The following is a 20062-nucleotide window of genomic DNA, read 5'->3' as shown; positions in this document are numbered from 1 at the left end:
GCTGCAATACCATTTGTGGCTCCACGGAAACAGCCAAATCGCAGCAGATCGCGTGTCAGCTGCACACATGCTTAAATGCCTTGCAAAGCCGCCAAGGCATTGTCATTCGATACATCGCGGAAACGGTAGCTAAGCAGAGCTAGGCGAAGAGTCTCTCCAAGTGTATGGCTCAGTTCTGCCAGCCTTAAAGCAAAACACCTGGATGGATGAGATGGGCAGGCGGGATTCAAGAGAATATCTTTCATTCTACGTCCTGGTTGTTAGAGCTAATTTTGAGCTGACTGTCTTTCAGTGGCTTGTCGTGATCGAGGACACTGACTGTGGAGAACTCTCTGGCGATGTCGTACGGCCCCGCAGAGTAAGAAAATGGTTCAAATGGCTCTGGGCACTATGGGACTTAACATCTGAGGTCATAAGTCCCACAGACATAGAACTACGTAAACCTAACTAACCTAAGGACATCACACACATCCATGCCCGAGGCAGGATTCGAACCTGCGACCGTAGCAGCAGCGCGGTTCCGGACTGAAGCGCCTAGAACCGCTCGGCCACAGTGGCCTGTGCAGAGTAAGAGAGCATCTAACCAGTACCGCAATCCGATCACCTTGAATTGTAATACCACTCTTGTATGTTTATTTTATTTACGTCATTTCTTCGCCGATGTGTGGATTAATCCGAGCACCTCGATTTCGGTATTCCAAACTTATAGTTCCCCGTTGGTTCTTATTCATGTTGTGTAATACCCGCTTTTCCCACAGCTTTCCCCTATTTTTCTCAGCATTTCGAACATCTTGCTCCAGTTCACATTGTCGAATGCTTTTCTCAGGTTGTCAAATCCTATCAACGTCTCTTGGTTTTTCTTCAGCCTTCCTTCCGGTATCAACCGCAATATCATAACCGCCTCTCTGGTCGTCGAACTGGTCGTCATCTAACAGTTTTCTTCCCAGTTCTTCTGCATATTACCCTTGTAAGCAAACTGTATGCTTGGGCTGCTAAGCTAATTGTGTGATAATGCTCACTCTTGGCGACTCTTGCTGTCCTCGGAATTGTGTGGAAGATGTTTTTCCGAAAATATGATGGCATATTGCCAGTTTCATTCGTTCTACAAACACCAACGTGAATAGTCGTTTTGTAGAAACTTCCCGAATGTTTTAGAGACTGCAATGTTACGTTACCTATCCTTTCTGCGTCCTTTGTATTTGAATCTTCCGAATCTCTTTTAAATTCTGATTCTAATGCTGGATCCCCTCTCTCTTCGCTGTTGCCTCCTGCTTCTTCGTACGTCATCAGATAAATCCTCGCCATCGTAGAGGCCTTCAATTTACTGTTTGTTTACCCGTTCATTCCTCTGGATTTATCAGTGGAATTCCCATTGCACTCTTCATGATTCTACCCCTAGCTTTTAATTTCAGAAAAGGCTGTTTTGACTTTGCTGAGTCACTCCTTCCGACAATCATTTCCTTTCAGATTTCTGGACATTTTCCTGCTTTCCCTATTTATTTATTTCCTAAATGACTTGTATTTCTTTATTCCTGACTCTCTCAGAACATCTTTTGGCTTCCTTCTTTCTGTTACCCGTCATTTCTTGGGAGCTTCCTTTCTTGTACCTATGTTTTTCTTTCCAGCTTCTATGACTGTCTTTTTCATAAAGGTCCATTCTTCTACAACTGAATTGTTTACTCAGTTATTAATTATTACAGTATCTATAGCCTTGAAGAACGTCACGCGTATTTCCCCGTTCCTAAACCGTAGGTGTCCCAAACACCGAAAATATTTTGGGCAAGTGCTGAATGGTAACCCCTGTTGTCATGGACTTTCTAGGTAGTTACCAAACAAACCACCTATATGCGTCAGCCACTACTAGTATGTACCGGTTACCACTTTTTGAAGTGGTAGGGATTCCGGATAACCAATAAAAACATTATCCATACGATTCTCTGCTAGACTGGAATGCAGACTGTCCTGCGTTTGTTAGAATTAGGTTTAACCATTCAAAGTTGGTCAAGTTAAATGTTCTCTACTACGCACAACGTCTTTGTAACGCTGAGATGGCCCCCGCATTGACACTGAACACAGCATTTAAAAAAGGTGGCATCAATTTCTTCGGAAGATAAATCTTAGTTTTACCGTCTTAGCGGAATTGATTGAATACCACGAAACTTCTTTCTGTCTCTCTTCTTCTTCTTGGTGCCATACACTTCTAGTGCTTCGGCTGCTCAATGGTGGCGTTCCCTTGCTTGTTGAACCAGTTTGTTGACGCCAGTCAATGTCTTGATATTCTCTGACGATTGTTTCCTTCTGCCTGGTGGGCGCTTTCCTTCTATTCTGCCCTCAAGAATTAATTGCAAAAGTTCATATTCCTTTCCTCTCATAATGTGCCCCAGTTACGATATCTTTCTTCTTTTAATTGTCCCCATTAGTTTTCTATCCACCCCGGCTGTACGCAGCACTTCAGCATTGCTCACTTTCTCAATCCATGGTATTTTTAGTAATCGGCGCAAGAACCACATTTTTTCTGTTGCTTCTAATCTCTTTACAGGACCTGCTTTAATTGACCAAATTTCCGCTCAATAGAGTAGGACGGGGACAACATGGCATTGTACCAACCTTATTCTCAGATGAAGCGGCATGTCTGTGTATATCAGTACATTTCGTAGTTTTCGGAACGTTTCTTTGGCAGTCACACAGGAATCTTAATTTCCTCATCACAATCAATTTTAGAGTTTATCACAGATCCTAGATATTTAAATTTGGTTACTTTCTCTATTTTACTACAATTAATGACTAGGGACTCGTTTTGACCAGGGGTTCTTTCAATTTACATCCATTTAGTTTTCTTGGCATTTATTCTGACACAAAATGCTGACCAGCTTTATCTATTTCTATAAGTGTTTTCTGACGTTCGGCTGCGGATGGCGCAAACAAAGCTGTGTCATCGGCATACCGTAACATCCAGATCTTCACTCCATTTACTTTTATACCAAATAATTCTGAGTCATGATTGGGTCGAAAAATCTTGTCCAGATACAAAATGAACGGTAATGGGGATAGTATACAGCCCTGGCGGACTCCTTTGTTTTTGCGCAGATTCTGTATTTAATTTTTTCTTAATTTTGACCTCTGCTCTCTGATTGCAGTATAATTTCTGAATGATTCTTACGTCCTTACCATCCAATCCTATTTCTCGTAAGTTTGTGATAAGCGGGGCATGGTTAACGGTGGCAAATGCTTTCTCATAGACGATAATGCATATATGGATAACCTGCTGATGGTCATAGCATCTTTGCATAAGTATCTTCATACCAAATAACGCTTCTCGAGTTCCCATTCACTTCATAGATCCAAATTGGGTTTCTGTACAATGCTCCTCACATTTATGATAAATTCGGTTATGTATAATTCTTAGAAAAGCTTTCAGAGCATGACTCATCAACGAGATCAATTGAAATTCTGAGCACGTTTTTGCATTTGCTTTCTTCGATAATGGGAGAAAGGTTGACTTCAGCCATTCATCCGGGCTCTGGCCTGAGCTGTCAACGTTTTTGGGTTCATGCATTTAAAAATTTCAGTGGATAAGTTGTTTTCTCCAGGCGCATTTCTGTTCTTTGTTATTTTCAGCGCTTATTCTACCTCTGATTGTAAGATACGTGGACCAGATTCTTCTTCATTTTGATTTACTGTCGTGTCTCTTTTGTCGGAAACAGAGGTGATATGCAGTTCTCCTGGTGTTTACCCATTTTTTCCGATACGAGAATAATACGATAATCCCCATCTCTTAAAGGAGTTTGATTATGCTTCTTAAAGGTTACAGTTACAGCTTTGATCTTCTTATGGAAACTATACTAGTCATGTAACTTCAGCATTTCTTCGGTGCATTGTTCCTCAATCCACTTCGCTTTTGCTTCTTGAACCATCTTCTTCATTTCTTTATGTGTCTCTTGGTATTCCACATTTTTATGACGCACCTTCTGTATTCTACGTTCTTCCGTTTTCAGTAGATTATCTCCCGTCATGCAGGACTTAGAATTATGTTTTTTATATGTACCAAGTTTGGCTGTAGCAACTTTAATGGCTGCATTGCGTACCTTTCCACAGGATTCATTAGTACTTCTTTCTTTGATCTCGTCTATGGGTGGCATGTTGTTTTCCAATTCTTTCCCAACCTCCACTCTCAATTTTAGGTTCTTCAGTTTTTCAGTATCAAAGTATGCTGTTTTTCGGCTTTGAACGTTGAAATTTATTCATTATGGTACCAGTAACAGGATTGTGATCTGATCCAATATCTGCGCCTGGATATGCATCTCTAAGGTGCCCTTTGAGGTCCTTTAATCTAAAATCATCGTCGTATTATCTAGCAGCACTGGAATCTCTGCAAGAAGAGCAGAAACACGTATGAACTCCTGGTTAACTTGTGTGGTCTCAACTACTTCCCAGTCGCACTGAGGGCATCAGCCACTTTGTTGTCCGAACCTCTCATATGCTTTACACCGAAACAGAAGGGTGCATAGGCGAGGCCAGGTGGCCAGTCTCCACACTGGCCCTTCGCCTCGAGCGACGCGAACGCGTTACTTCCTGCCACTCGGCTTGCTGTGAAGTCCGATCCACCGGGTCGCATACACTGGGAAGTAGTGCCAGTGGGCAAAACAAGCGACATCTGACGTGTCCCAAGCGACGTGCCAGATTCTCCGCAACTGCCAGACCCCGAGGCAGCACCCTGAAGGTGATTGACCATAGCCAAAATCACATTCAGCTATTCGCGAACTGCGGCCACCTCCTCCTGCGTCTGCACACAGCATGCACACATGCTAAGCATCCTAGTAAAACTGAAGAAGTAAACTATAAAAGCAGACAGAATCCTAGATATGCAACTTGCTGCCCTCCTGATGTGACAACAATGGACGCTGATGGTTCAAATGGCTCTAAGCACTATGGGAATTAACATCTGAGGTCATCAGTCTCCTAGATTTAGAACTACTTAAACCTAAGTAACCTAAGGACATCGCAAACATCCACGACCGACACAGGTGGGACGCCCTGCTACACCCGCAGGACAGGACACGTGGTTTAAGTTGTGGAAAGGGACCAAAATAAGCGGCTGTCAGGTACACTCGAACATACAACCTTTTATTTGATCAAACATTACTAGGGGCAAGAATTTGTTTTTTTTAAGCACAATTTTAGTTTTGGAACTTAATTAGTGGCTGAATGCACCGTACAATTACATGCCTTAATTTTAAAACGGCCGAAAGCCAGTAACTTAAAGCTAAAGCAAAATCAGAAATTTAAAAGGCAAAGCTTTATCTTATAGCTGAAGGCCCAAAGAATCTGACACTTTAAGATCAAAACAATTTAAATTCAAAATCGGCTGAAGACCCAACACTTAAGACTCAATAACATTAATTTTAAAAATGCCAAAGGCTTTACGTAAAACAGTTCTTAATTATGGCTCAAGGCCCAAACCATCTACCACCTTAAGAGCAGAAAAACTTTAATTCAAAATCTGACGCTCTAAGAGCAAAAAAACTAAAATTCAAAATCGGCTGAAGGCCCAACACGTCAGACTCAATAACATTAATTTTAAAAATGCCAAAGGCTTTACGTAAAACAGTTCTTAAATTAAGCTGAAGGCCCAAACCATCTGGCGCCATAAGGGCAAAACAACCTTAATCTAAAAATCGGCTAGTGCAAACAACAAGAGCAAACAAGGAAAGGCAGTACACTCAAGGACGCTCAGAAGTGCCGAGGGTCGGCCTGGAATTCGAACACTAACGCTTGTTTAGGTAAGACAGGCAGTCGGCCCAACCATTGTCGATCTGACGACAACCCAACTGGCAGACAGTCAACGGACCCACCAAGAAGATAAACTCTCCTTCACCATACCAGCATACAACAGGAAGTTCAATGGAACAACGTAGAAGGTACTGGCGTCCACAACCAATTATACATTGAGCTGTCCAACTACACACCGTGCTGGACAGCGACAACACAATGAGGGAAATACACTGCCTGAATTTATGTCAACGGCCAGGACAGGTAACCTCAACGTTAACGGCCACAATACAGAAGATTCCGCTGGTGCACTTCAGTTCAAATAATCAAGTACAGTTAAACTCCACCGGAGGGTGGCTACAATTTCCCAACTTGAAAACACATGTTGTTGCTCGCACGAATATCCTAACAGCCGACAACGAACTCCAAACGACACGTTGTGAACAGTCGTGACTTGCTGGTAGATTAAGTCAAAACTCAACTTTCATGTCCAGAATCGGTGAGCCACGAACCTCGTAGCAATGGGAACAGCCACACACTCCGACACCGCATAGAGGCCACCAGCGTCGCGGAGATTTCCTCACTGCTCCACGCCAAACGACCGCACCCAGCCCAGCCGGAAACTACACTACTGGCCATTAAAATTGCTACACAACGAAGATGACGTGCTGCAGACGCGAAATTTAATCGACAGGAAGAAGATGCTGTGTTATGCAAATGATTAGCTTTTCAGAGCATTCGCACAAGGTTGGCGCCCGTGGCGACACCTACAACGTGCTGACATGAGGAAAGTTTCCAACCGATTTCTCATACACAAACAGCAGTTGACCTGCGTTTCCTGGTGAAACGTTGTTATGATGCCTCGTGTAAGGAGGAAAGGAGGAGAAATGCGTACCATCACGTTTCCGACTTCGATAAAGGTCGTATTGTAGCCTATCGCGATTGCGGTTTATCGTATCGCGACATTGCTGCTCGCGTTGGTCGAGATCCAATGACTGTTAGCAGAATATGGAATCGGTGGGTTCAGGAGGGTAATACGGAACGCCGTGCTGGATCCCAACGGCCTCGCATCACTAGCAGTCGAGATGACAAGCATTTTATCCGCATGGCTGTAACGGATCGTGCAGCCACGTCTCGATCCCTGAGTCAACAGATGCGGACGTTTGCAAGACAACAACCATCTGCACGAACAGTTCGACGACGTTTGCAGCAGCAGAGACTATCAGCTCGGAGACCATGGCTGCGGTTACCTTTGACGCTGCATCACAGACAGGAGTGCCTGCGATGGTGTACTCAACGACGAACCTGGGTGCAAGAATGGCAAAACGTCATTTTTTCGGAAGAATCCTGGTTATGTTTACAGCATCATGATGGTCGCGTCATGCCGGGTGATACGCCTGTATGGCGATGACGAATACACGCTTACAATGTACGTTCACCGCTATGTGGACTGCTGGGGTATAGCCTCCGATTCTAGCACCAGTGCCTGTCGGAGTTCCTGGTGTCCTATGGGTTTGAAGACGTTCAGCGATACATCGACCGGGAGCATCCCAGACGTACTCGACGGGGTTTAGGTCTGGAGAACAGGCAGGCCACTCAATTCGCCTGATACCTTCTGTTTCAAGGTACTCCTCCACGATGGCAGGTCGGTGGGGCCGTGCGTTATCATCCATCAGAAGGAAGGTGCGACCCACTGTACTCCCGAAAAGGCGGACATACTGGTGCAAAATGACATCCTGATACACCTGGCCTCTTACAGTTCCTCTGTTAAAGACATGCAGGGGTATTCTGCACCAATCATAATCCCACACCACACCATCAAACCACGACCTCCATACAGGTCCCTTTCAAGGACATTAAGGGTTTGGCATCTGGTTCCTGGTTCAGGCCAGATGAAAACCCGGCGAGAATCACTGTTCAGACTATACCTGGGCTCGTCCGTGAACATAACCTGGGACCACTGTTTCAATGACCATGTACTGTCGTCTTGACACCAGGCTTTACGGGCTCTCCTGTGACCAGGGGTCAGTGGAATGCACCTTGCAGGTCTCCGGGCGAATACACCATGTGTGTTCAGTTGTCTGCAGACCGTGTGTCTGGAGACAACTGTTCCAGTGGCTGCGGCAAGATCCCGAGCAAGGCTACCTGCAGTACTCCACGGCCATCTGCGGACACTGATGGTAGATATCGCTCTTCTTGTGGTGTTGAACACTGTGGACGTCCCGTACTGTAGTGAATGGACGCGTTTCCTGTCTGTTGGAATCGTTACCATAATCTTGAGATCACACATTGTGGCACACGGAGGGCCCATGCTACGACCTGCTATGTTTGGCCAGCCTCCAGTCACCCTAGTATTCTACCACTCATAACGTCATCAGTATCTGTTCTTTCAGACATTTTCAACACACATCTGAAAACGTGTGCACACTTAACTCGCTGCGCTGTACTCTGACATGCACCAACACACCTCTGTGTATGTGGACTGCTTCCAGCGCCGCCATGCGGCGACTGCAGGTCAAATGCACCGCATGGTCAGAACCCGAGGTCATTTAAACCCGCAACCGCCCACCAGAGCGTTGTTTCACCATATATCTGCATTATCCTTAATTTATGAGTATGAGTGTAGTAAGCATCCGTGGCGTAGTGAAACAGCTGAAAGATTTGTAACTAAATAATTCATCAGGAGCGAATGGAACCACAATTCGGTTTTACAAAGAGCAATCTACGGCATTGGTCTTTACCTAGCTTTCATTTATCGTGAATTTCTCGTTCGGCACAAAATTCCAAGCGACTGCAAAAGAGCGTGGGTGAATCCTGTACATAAGAAAGGTAAAAGAACGTACCCACATAATTACAGACGAATATCCCTAACTTCGGTGCATAATCCTTTAATTTATTCTCAGTTCGAATGTAACAAATTTTCTTCAGACCTAGAAGTGTATGTCCACGTGTCAGCTTGGTTTTAGACAGCAGCGCTGGTGCGAAACTCATCTTGCCTTTTCTCACTTGAGATATTCGTACTGCGAACTAAGTATGGAGGGTAACAGGCATATTCATATGGCTTCCGGAAAGCATTTGTCAAGGTACCCCATCGCAGGCTGTTCAGGAAGGTGTGAGCATATGGAGTATGTTCACAGATATGAGAGTGGCTCAAAGACTTCTTAAATGATATAACCTAGTATATTGTATAAATATGTCTGTTCGAAAATGGGGTACGAATACTAGGGCGAACCCCACAAGCGGCGCGCTTTCCCATTGCCCGGGAAACGTGAGAAATGGACAAGGGCTACCCGTCACTGCACGAGGTGGCTAACGGTCCACCTTCGAATGGCTAATGTCAACATGAGGATCAAGTTTGGAAGAATCCGGGAATAAGATGAAATCTTGAAGAACCAACACATAGACATTGCATGTGTCCAAGAAACGAAATGCAAAGGTGCGAAGGTCGCGGAGATCGGCGATGGATACAAACTATGCTATACCGGCACAAACAGCAATCATAACGGAGTAAACAATGTGACTCGCGATAAGTATCCCGACAGTGTCACAAATGTATAAGAATTCTGATCGACTCATGAGTGTAAAAATCGAGATTGGCACATCTACAACTCGAATTTTGTCCTGCCATGCGCCCCGAGTCGTATGCACTGATGAACAGAAGGATAAATTTGGAATTAGATGCGCATCTACGCACTACTGACCCCGAGGAATATCTGACAATAGAAGGCGACCTAAATGGTCATGTAGGACAGGCGGCCGGCCGCTGTGGCCTAGCGGTTGTAGGTGCTTCTGTCTGGAACCACGCTCCTGCTACGGTCGCAGATTCGAATCCTGCCTCGGGTATGGATGTGCGTGGTGTCCTTAGGTTTGTTAGGTTTAAGTAGTTCTAAGTCTAAGGGGCTGATGACCTCAGATGTTAAGTCCCATAGTGCTTAGAGCCATTTGAAACATTTTTTAGGATCGGCGAGAAATGAGTATGACCAATTACCTGGTACAAATGGATATGGCACTTTGAGTGAGAATGGCATACGGATTTTGGATTTTGTCCAAGCACATGAGCTTGTGGTGACAGACATTCAAGAAGAGGCATACACATCTGATAATAATTACAAGTGGTGGGCACAAATTGACTATCTGCTTACAAGAAGACGCAACCTGTACCTGTTAGTTGAGGTACAAGTCATCCCCTCAGAATCAATTGCTCCCAGTGTCGGACTCCTGTCATGCAGGTCAAGTTGAATATCCACAACCGAAATCGTCCCCAAATCATTGGAATACAGACAATCAGATGGTGGCGTATTTCAGAACGCGAAACTCAGCTCACCACTGCACTTAGGGACATCGACATAGACACAGACATAGACACATACGTAATAAATGTTGTACCCTGTGTAAAATGTTCAACTTTGTTTCGCGATTAATTTCTGTGTTATTCAAGTTTGAAATCATTGTAAAAGACCCTGTATTTGTAACTAACTGAAGTGAAGGAGAAGCAGGTGGCTTTTATCTCGTATGTCCGGTACTGGACGTCTGATATAAAACAAAAAACGTGACTCTGAGTAACGTCGATTAACGTCGATATTCAGCAAACTCAGCTTCATGGACACGAGGAAGAATGTGTGAAAAAGTAATGAGCAGTTTTGGTTTTATAGGCTTCGCTTTGTAAGTCACAGAAAAGACGAAGAGATCGACGTCAGATAGTCGCTTTATGGAGTGGACACATTACTTTTTCCTGCGTCAACTGTGCCCCTCAGCAGAGGCTGGAGAGAAGAGGCCACAGGCCAGCTGCGGCGATAGCGAGGGATGCGCTGGGTGGGCGTCGCCGCTATCTGGAGGCGCGACGCCCGCCGGACCGCATCCGCCGGCCAGTTCCGCGGCAGGCAGACATGGGCCCGTCAACGGCGCCCGTGTTCGCCGCTCTGGTCACTCTGGTACTCGCATTGGCTGCACCGCCGTCTTCTACACCTCGCACCACTGTAGGTGAGATCACCAAGACAGCTCGTTAATTATGTATAGTGTATCCCAGATCAAACGCCTACAATGCAATCCGAAATAGTTTCCGAAACTGAATCGCTGATTGCAAATTCGTTCACAGCAGCTTTATGTTGTTTGTTTGTTGTGGTCTTCAGTCCTGAGACTGGTTTGATGCAGCTCTCCATGCTACTCTATCCTGTGCAAGCTTCTTCCTCTCTAAGTAACCTCTGCACCCCACATCCTTCTGAATCTGCTTAGTGTATTCATCTCTTGGTCTCCCTCTACGATTTTTACCCTCCACGCTGCCCTCCAATACTAAATTGATGATCCCTTGATGCCTCAGAACATGTCCTACCAACCGGCCCTTCTTCTTCTGAAGTTGTGCCACAAACTCCCCCTTTCCGCAATTCTATTCAATACCTCCTCATTATTTTTGTGATTTACCCATCTAGTCTTCAGCATTCTTCTGTAGCATCACATTTCGAAAGCTTCTATTCTCTTCTTGTCCAATCTATTTATCGTCCATGTTTCACTTCCATACATCGCTACACTCCATACAAATACTTTCAGAAACGACTTCCTGACACTTAAATCTATACTCGATGTTAACAAATTTCTCTTCTTCAGAAACGCTTTCATTGCCATTGCCAGTCTACATTTTATATCCTCTCTACTTCGACCATCATCAGTTATTTTGCTTTCCAAATAGCAAAACACCTTTACTGCTTTAAGTATCTCATTTCCTAATCTATTTCCCTCAGCATCAGCCTAGTTGACCACACTCCATTATCCTCGTTTTGCGTTTGTTGATGTTAATCTTCTATCCACCTTTCAAGACACTGTCCATTCCGTTCAACTGCTCTTCCAAGTCCTTTCCCGTCTCTGACATAATTACAATGTTATCGGCGAACCTCAATGTTTTTATTTCTTCTCCATGGATTTTAATACCTACTCTGAATTTTTCTTTTGTTTCCTTTACTGCTTGCTCAATATACAGATTGAATAACATCGGGGAGAGGATAAAACCCTGTCTCACTCCCTTCCCACCCACTGCTTCCCTTTCATGTCCTTCGACCCTTATAACTGCCATCCGGTTTCTGTACAAATTGTATATAGCCTTTCGCTCCCTGTTTTTTACGCCTGCCATCTTCAGAATTTGAAAGAGACTATTCCAGTCAGCATTGTCAAAAGCTTTCTCTAAGTCTGCAAATTCTAGGAACGTAGGTTTGCCTTTCCTTAATCCTAAGATAAGTCGGAAGGTCAGCATTGCCTCACGTCTTCCAATATTTCTACGCAATCCAAACTGATCTTCCCCGAGGTCGGCTTCTACCAGTTTTTCCATTCGTTTGTAAAGAATTGTTAGTATTTTGCAGCCGTGGCTTATTAAACTTTTAGTTCGGTAATTTTCACATCTGTCAACACCTGTTTTCTTTGGGATTGGAATTATTATATTCTTCTTGAAGTATGAGTGGATTTCGCCTGTCGCATACATCTTGCTCACCAGGTGGTAGAGTTTTGTCAGGACTGGCTATCCCAAGGCTGTCAGTTGTTCTAATGGAATGTTGTCTACTCCCGGAGCCTTGTTTCGACTCCGATCTTTCAGTGCTATGTCAAACTCTTCAGGCAGTAACGTATCTCCCATTTCACCTTCATCTACATCCTCTTCCATTTCCATAATATTGTCCTCAAGTACATCGCCCTTGTATAGACCCTCTATATACTCCTTCCACCTTTCTGCTTTCCATTCTTTGCTCAGAACTGGGTTTCCATCTGAGCTCTTGATATTCATGCAAGTGGTTCTCTTATCTCCAAAGGTCTCTTTAATTTTCCTGTAGGCAGTATCTATCTTACCCCTAGTGTGATAAGCCTCTACATCCTAACATTTGTCCTCTAGCCATCCCTGCTTAGCCATTTTGCACTTCCTGTCGCTCTGATTTTTGAGACGTTTGTATTCCTTTTGGCCTGCTTCATTTACTGCGTTTTTATATTTTCTCCTTTCATCAATTAAATTCAGTATTTCTACTGTTACCCAAGGATTTCTACTAGCCCTCGATTTTTTACCTACTTGATCCTCTGCTGCCTTCACTATTTCATCCCTGAAAGCTACCCATTCTTCTACTGTATTTCTTTCCCCCATTCCTGTCAATTGTTCCCTTATGCTCTCCCTGAAGCCATATAAGGTACAGATTTACTACCCAATAGTGGTATGACAATCGAAAGCTTATCGCAAGGCGTCGCCTTAACCAATATCATTTTTTTTTTTTTTTTAGCGGGATAAATGTCATGACCAATCTGACATGACAAAAACTACATGAAAATTACAACTGCACTCTTACACTCTTTTGTAGGGTACTTTTTCATTTATATTTATTTAGTTTGTTTCATTAAGGAATAGGAGGTCATAACAAGTGGTATTATTACGCTGGCGCGTAAGTTCCCAGCACTTTTCTTTGCTTGCTTTTTTTATTCCTTTGCCTATGGATTTATTTATCGACTGTCAGTTTTTATTTGTAGATCACTATTGCTATTTAAGTTTACATATTGTCTTTACGACATTTTGGATAGCAGAGTGACGCTAGAAAATGGAGTACGGAGAAATTGGAACTTTTCCAACAAATTCTTCTGTATGTGTTCAGTGGAAAGGTGACAGCAGCAGAGGCAGGCAGAAACATTTGCGCCCTGTATTCGGACATCGCTACTGGACAGAGCACTGTAAAAATATTATTTTGTAGTTTTAAGGAGGGTGACTCTCCCCGTTCAGGAAGACCTTCAGCGTTTGATGAAGATCGTTTCAACGCATTAATCCACAGTGATCCACGCCAGTACACTCGACGAGTGGCAAATGTAATGAACTGTAATCGTGCCATCATTGTGCGACATGTGAATGCAATGGGGAAGGTTCAAAAATCTGGTGTATGGGAAACGCATTCTTTGATCCAAGATCACAAAGATCTGTGGGTGTCCACATGTGCGTTCCTATTTACATGTAATCAGTTGGCTTGTGAACAACACCGATTATTCCTTTCCTGTATCGTAGCTGGTGACGACAAATGGTGTCCTTTATGCTGACATAAGGGAACAATGCGACAACTCCCCGATTAAAAACCTGCGCGCATCCACAAAAGATTATCTTATGCATCTGGTGGAACATTGATGTACCACTAAATGCACCCCGAAGTGTAATCCTCACTGCTGACATTTATTGTCAGCAACTGAGACGTCTTTTAGACGCAGTCCAAGAACAACGACCAGGAAAATTGCGTGAAGTGATGGTAATCCACGATAACGCCTGCTCACATTCTGCTAGACTGAAAAAAAATGTATATACAACGCTATGCACGAGTAGGGTTGGGAAGTCATTCTGCACCCTCCCTATTCATATGATCCTCTGCTCTTGGATTTTCACCTTTTCCGCTCTCTATCGCCGAACGTAAAAGAAACTTTCTTTCCGGATGAAAACGCGCTCCAAACATAGCCAGACGAGTTCTTCGCCTCAAAACCATGTGATTTTTGTAGTCGTGGAACCGAAAAATTATCCCACCGTTGGCAGATTTGTAAGAAGCAGAATATATTATTGATAACTAAAGACTGTTACATGTATCTGTTGTGTGTATTAAACTTGTAGAAAAACGCTACGAACTCATGCACCAACCCACTCTATAAATGGTGTATCAAACAATGGACATAAACAATTTCTACAAACAAGAACGGACTGCATGCTCTCCGTGGGCACATTCCTCGCCGACCGCCTTGTACCTTGTGTTGGAGCCGCGCACGTCTTTGCGTGTGATGGCGGATCCTCTATACTGTCCTGGTACTTCCTTGTTCGGAAGCTTCCAATGGCCTTAAGCACTATGGGACTTAACATCTGAGGTCATCAGTCCCCTAGACTTAGAACTACTTAAACCTAACCAACCTAAGGACATCACACACATCCAGGATTCGAACCTGCGGCCGTAGCAGCAGCGCGATTCCGGACTGAAGCGCCTAGAACCGCTCGGCCACAGAGGCCGGCTGTTCGGAAGCGTCGTATGAAATAAATACAGTACATTCTCTTACCAGGTGCACGCCTACCGTAAAAAGGATCAAGCAATGCACTGACTAAAAATTTGCACAATATGTTAGATATCTCGGACTTTGCAAAACCAGTCAGCGACGTTCTTGTATTAATAATCGAAAGTCAGCGTGTTGTTACTGCCCCCCCCCCCCCCCCCCCAAGAAAAGGTAAAGTAGAGTCAAATCCCGAATCCAAGTCAGTGCGCTGGTCTTCCTTCGGGGAAAATATGTCGTATCCGACACAAGCAGTATCCGTGGGTTAGTTGCTTGCGTCCCTACTCGAAAGAGGAAGGCGACTCTTTTTCCGATCAGACACCACACTGCCGCATAATGCCCGCATGGAAGACGATGTTCATCTGCGGCCATAACATTGCACTAGCGGCACAGTGGCGTATCCGTCATGTGAATTCTTAGTAACCTGGAACGAGTCCAATTTACGACCTTATATCACATTGCTCGCGTCTCAGTATCAAGGTGTACGTGGTGTCTGCCGCCGCTGTACGGCATTACTCGGCCATCATCGAGACGATACGCGATATATATCGCGTGCCGGAGCCGTTCTGGTAGTTGAGATATCCGTATCGTATGTACGTAACTGTATATCACGAAATAAAAGTGTAGGAGCAAGTGGCGGTGAGATGTGAAGCATTGTTATCGGCGCCAGAGAAGGTATGGTGCTAGTTCATCTAATAACTGAATAACCAACGAAAGAACAACGTTGTACGATTCGGAACATGGAATGTCAGAATCTTAAACGTGATACGGAAGCTAGACAAACTGAAAAGGGAAATGTAGAGGCTTAATCTAGCTATAGTAGGGGTTAGTGAAATAAATTGCAAAGAAGACAAGGATCTGGTTACATAAGTATGGGGTAACATCTGCAGCAACAGAAAATGGTGTAACGGGAGTGGATTCTTTACGAATAGAGAGCGTTTTACTGTGAATAGTTCTTTGATAGGGTTGTTCTCAACACAATCGACGGCAAACCAACACCGACAATGACAGTTCGGGAATACATGCCGACGTCGGAAGCTGAAGATGAAGAGACAGAGACAGAGAAAGTATGTGAAGATATTGAAAGGGTAATATAGTACGTAAAGGGAGGTGTAAATCTATTAGTAATGGGAGACTAGGGGAAGGAATAGAAGAAATGGTTACAGGAGAAAATGGGCCTGGGACAAGGAACGAGAGAGGAGAAAGACTAATTTCTCCTCTGTTCAAGAATTGGTTCAAATGACTCTGAGCACTAGGGGCTTAATTTCTAAGGTCATCAGTCCAACTTAGAACTACTTAAACCTAACTAACCTAAGGAAATCACACACATCCATGTCCGAGGCAGGATTCGAACCAGCGACAGTAGCGGTAGCGCGGTTCCAGACTGTATCGCCTAGAACCGCTCGGCCAACCCGGCCGGCTGTTCAAGAATTACAAGAGGATTAAGTATACTTGGAAATGCAGGGTGATACGGGAAGATTTCAGTTAGATTACATCATGGTCCGACAGAGATTTCGAAATCAGATATTTGATTATAAGGCGTACCCAGGATCAGATATAGACTGGGATCATAATGTAGTAGTAATGAAGAGTAGGCTGAAGTTCATGAGATTAGTCAAGAAGGATCAGTATGCAGAGAAGTGGGACCCAGAAGCAATAAATAATCATGATATATGTTTGAAGTTCTCTAAAGCTATAGATAAAGCAATAAGGAATAGATCAGTAGGCAGTACAGTTGATGGGGAATGGGCATCTCTAAAAAGGGTAATCGCAGAAGATAGAATGAAAAACGCAGTTATACAGAAGGTAACTGCGAATAAATCGTTGGCAACAGAAAAAATACTTCAGTTGATCGATGAAAGAAGGAAGTACAATAATGTTCAGGGAAATTCAAGAATACGGTAATACACGTCACTGTGGAATGAAATAAATAGTAAGTTCAGGGAAGCTGATACGAAATGGGTGTATAAAAAATGTAAAGAAATCGAAAAATAAATGATTGTCGAAAGGACTGACTCAGCTTATAGGAAAGTCAAAACAACCTTCGGTAAAATTAACAGTAAAGGTGGTAACATTAAGATTGCAACGAGAATTCCACTGCTAAATGCAGAGGAGAGAGTTGGTAAGTGAAAAGAGTACATTGATTGCCTCTGTTAGGGGGAAGATTTGTCTGTTCTAAAATGATAGGGTGAAGCGACAACAAAACAGCCGTTCACGTTGCTGTATAGAACGTAAGACTACGGCGACATACAATCTGACTTTCGGAAAAATATCATCTACACAATTCCGAAAACCGCGAGAGCTGACAAGTGTGAGAATCATCGCACAATCAGCTTAACAACTCATGCATGCAAGTTTCTGACAAGAATAATATACAGAAGAATGGAAAAGAAAACTAAGGGTATGTTACATGGCGATCAATTTGGTTTTACGAAAGGTAAAGGCACCAGAGTGGCAGTTGGGGTTGATAATGGAAGCAAGACATAAGATAAATCGAGACACTGTCATAGGATTCGTTGACCCGGGAAGAGCGTTTGACAATGTAAAATAGTGCAAGATATTCGAAATCCTCGAAAAACAGGGGTAAGCTAATACAAGAGCCCAGAGGGAGTAATAGTAGAGGACGACCAAGAACGAAGCTCTCGGATTAAAAAAGGTATAAGACAGCGATGAGGTCTTTCACCCCTATTGTTCAATCTGTACAACGAGGAAGCAATGATGGAAATAAAAGGAAGATTCAGGAATGGGATTAAATTTCAAGGAGAATGAATGACACGATTCGCTGAAGACATTGCTATCCTGAGTGCAAGTGAAGTAGACTTACATGATCTGCTGAATGGAATGAACAGTCTAATGAGTACAGAATATGGATTGAGAGTAAATCCAAGAAATACGAAAGTATTGGGAAAGCAGAAATGAGAACATTGAGAAAGTTAACAACAGGATTAATGGTCAAGAAGTAGGTGAAATTATGGAATGCTGCTAACTAGGCAGCAAAGTAACAAATGGCGGACGGAGCAAGGAGGACATTAAAAGCAGAATAGCACTGGCAAAAAGGACATTCCTGGCCAAGGGAATTCTACTACTACCAAACATAGGTGTTAATTGGGGAAGCAATTGAGATGTGGTGCTACAGACGAATGTTGAAAATTAGGTGGACTGATAAGGAATGAGGATGTTCTGCGCAGAAACGGAGAGGAAACGAACATGTGGAAAAAACTGAAATGAAGTGTCAGGGTGACAGGACCTGTTAAGGCATCAGGGATTGACTCTAGAGGGTAAAAACTGTAGAGGAAGGCAGAGATCGGAATACATCCAGCAAATAATTGTGGACACAGGTTGCAAGTGCTACTATGACATGAAGAGGTTCGAACTGGAGAGGAATTAGTCGAGGGGAGCATCAAACCAGTCAGTAGAATGATGACTCAAGCAAAGAAAATGTTCCAGAAATTCGCGAGCGAAGATGGGATTTTTAAGAGCGTCATATCTCGGCTCCTACTGATCAAGGGTCTGGGATAGCCCTTGGCCTAGCAGCAATATGTGCACTTATTGGAGGAACGGGCATACTGAAGCGACCCTCCAGTACAGGGTAAAAATTTAAACATTACACATTTCTTATAGATCAGAACAAATCAGCCTTTTTTGTACTAGTTGTGGTCTACAGTGCACCTCAGGCAATTTATAAAGGTAACATTTGTTCGTCGACGGTTCCTAAGAAAATCGCGAGAAACTATGACATTTGTGTACGAAAGGTATCAAATATGGGGACTGCCACTTCTGTCTACATACTCGTGTATAAAGAAGAGTATTCGTTTGTTTGTTTGTAGTTCACTCAAATTTACAGTTTCATTGCGATATCGATGTATTCTCCTCACTGTTCATAATTCCGAAATCGAGATCAATCCATCGAGTTATTTCAAATCGATTGCCTTAGAAGGAAACTACATTGTTCGTCAAAATCTAAGCTGTACATAACAACGAATATTGGTTCTGATGTGGTATTACAGATACTTTCTTAAACTACACAAAACTATTCATATTGATCTTTTACTTATATCTACTTTATATCTACTTCGTTTTTTATTATCATTTTGAAAATTATTTCCAGCTTTGCTAACGCTTACTGGTAATCAAAACCACTTCTTATTCACAGGGACATAATAGGTTTTCTGGTGTATGGCCTCCAATAACTGACCCTGTAAAGCGTGATACGAGAAGAGTGCTGACTTTAATTTTGAGATATCCGTAGAAAAGCCGTTTGCAGCAACTGATGTAGTTCTATCGAAGCAGGTGGTCAAAGTATCTCGCTTCTGAAATCGTTTTTAATTTGTTATTTTATTCCAATACTTGTCTTCCTTTAAAGTTTTTACCCTCTACAGCTCTCTCTAGTACCAAGGAAGTTATCTCCTGATGCTTTAACTGTCATTCTTTTTCTTCTTCTTGCCAGTGTTTTTCATGTGTTGCTTACACAGCCCATTCTGCTAAGAAGTCCTCACTTCTTACCTGATCAGCCCATCTAGTTTTCACCGTTCTGCTGAGACGCCACGTCTCAAAGGCTTCGATTCTCTTCTGTTCTGGTTTTCCCATAGTGCATGTTTCTCTACCGTACAATGCCGTGCTCCAAATTCACATTCAAAGCAAATTCTCCCGTTTGTTGACGATGTTGAATTTATATGTGAAATAACGAAAACAGTCGAATAAATATGTTTTCATTCATTTATAGAAAAAAGTAGTTTTCGTATCACTCTCTCTCTCTCTCTCTCTAACACACACACACATACAAGCATCATCTACAAGTATAGTCACTTTCAACAACCTATTGTGTGTGTGTGTGTGTGTTTATTTATCATTCTATAAAGTTTCAACTGTTAGAAACACACAACCACGTCGATACTAAAAAAGCAGTAATGGTTCCAACGGATTTTCAGTTTGAGAACGTTCAGAGTTAGTGTCTAAATAAATTCTGGTGCACGTAGCTATATAAGCAAGAAAGCACTGTGTGTTTTTCATTCGACAGCTAGCTTCCACTAAATATGCACGTATTGGTACACGGGAGCAAGTCGTTTCCATATAACTGTAGTAGAAGAAGACCAATAGAGGATTCTTGTGTGTTGTGGTTCTATAAGCGTTTAGATGCACTGCTTTAGACCACTGTGCATTATCTATTTACGTGTTAATGTATAAACCGACATTAACGATAGCTACAAGTCACAAGATCAACTGCTCTCACATCACGAAACAGATGCGGTTTTTCTCACTGACAAGATGT

At 43.2% G+C, this 20062-nt stretch overlaps 1 protein-coding gene across 1 annotated transcript in view; it reads left to right on the top strand.

Moving 5' to 3' along the window:
* The first annotated feature begins 211 nt into the window (after positions 1-211).
* LOC124613390 overlaps positions 212-20062 on the top strand; it is an 84587-nt gene continuing 64736 nt past the window's right edge. Inside the window, exons 1-2 of the mRNA XM_047142093.1 lie at positions 212-358; positions 10527-10749. Of these exons, the coding sequence (XP_046998049.1) occupies positions 212-358; positions 10527-10749 (370 nt within the window). The remainder of the gene's footprint in view (positions 359-10526; positions 10750-20062) is intronic.

Source organism: Schistocerca americana, chromosome 4, assembly GCF_021461395.2.
Source record: "Schistocerca americana isolate TAMUIC-IGC-003095 chromosome 4, iqSchAmer2.1, whole genome shotgun sequence".
NCBI lineage: Eukaryota > Metazoa > Arthropoda > Insecta > Orthoptera > Acrididae > Schistocerca > Schistocerca americana.
Note: the sequence above shows the minus strand (reverse complement) of the source record. Positions and strands in the feature narration are given on the sequence as shown.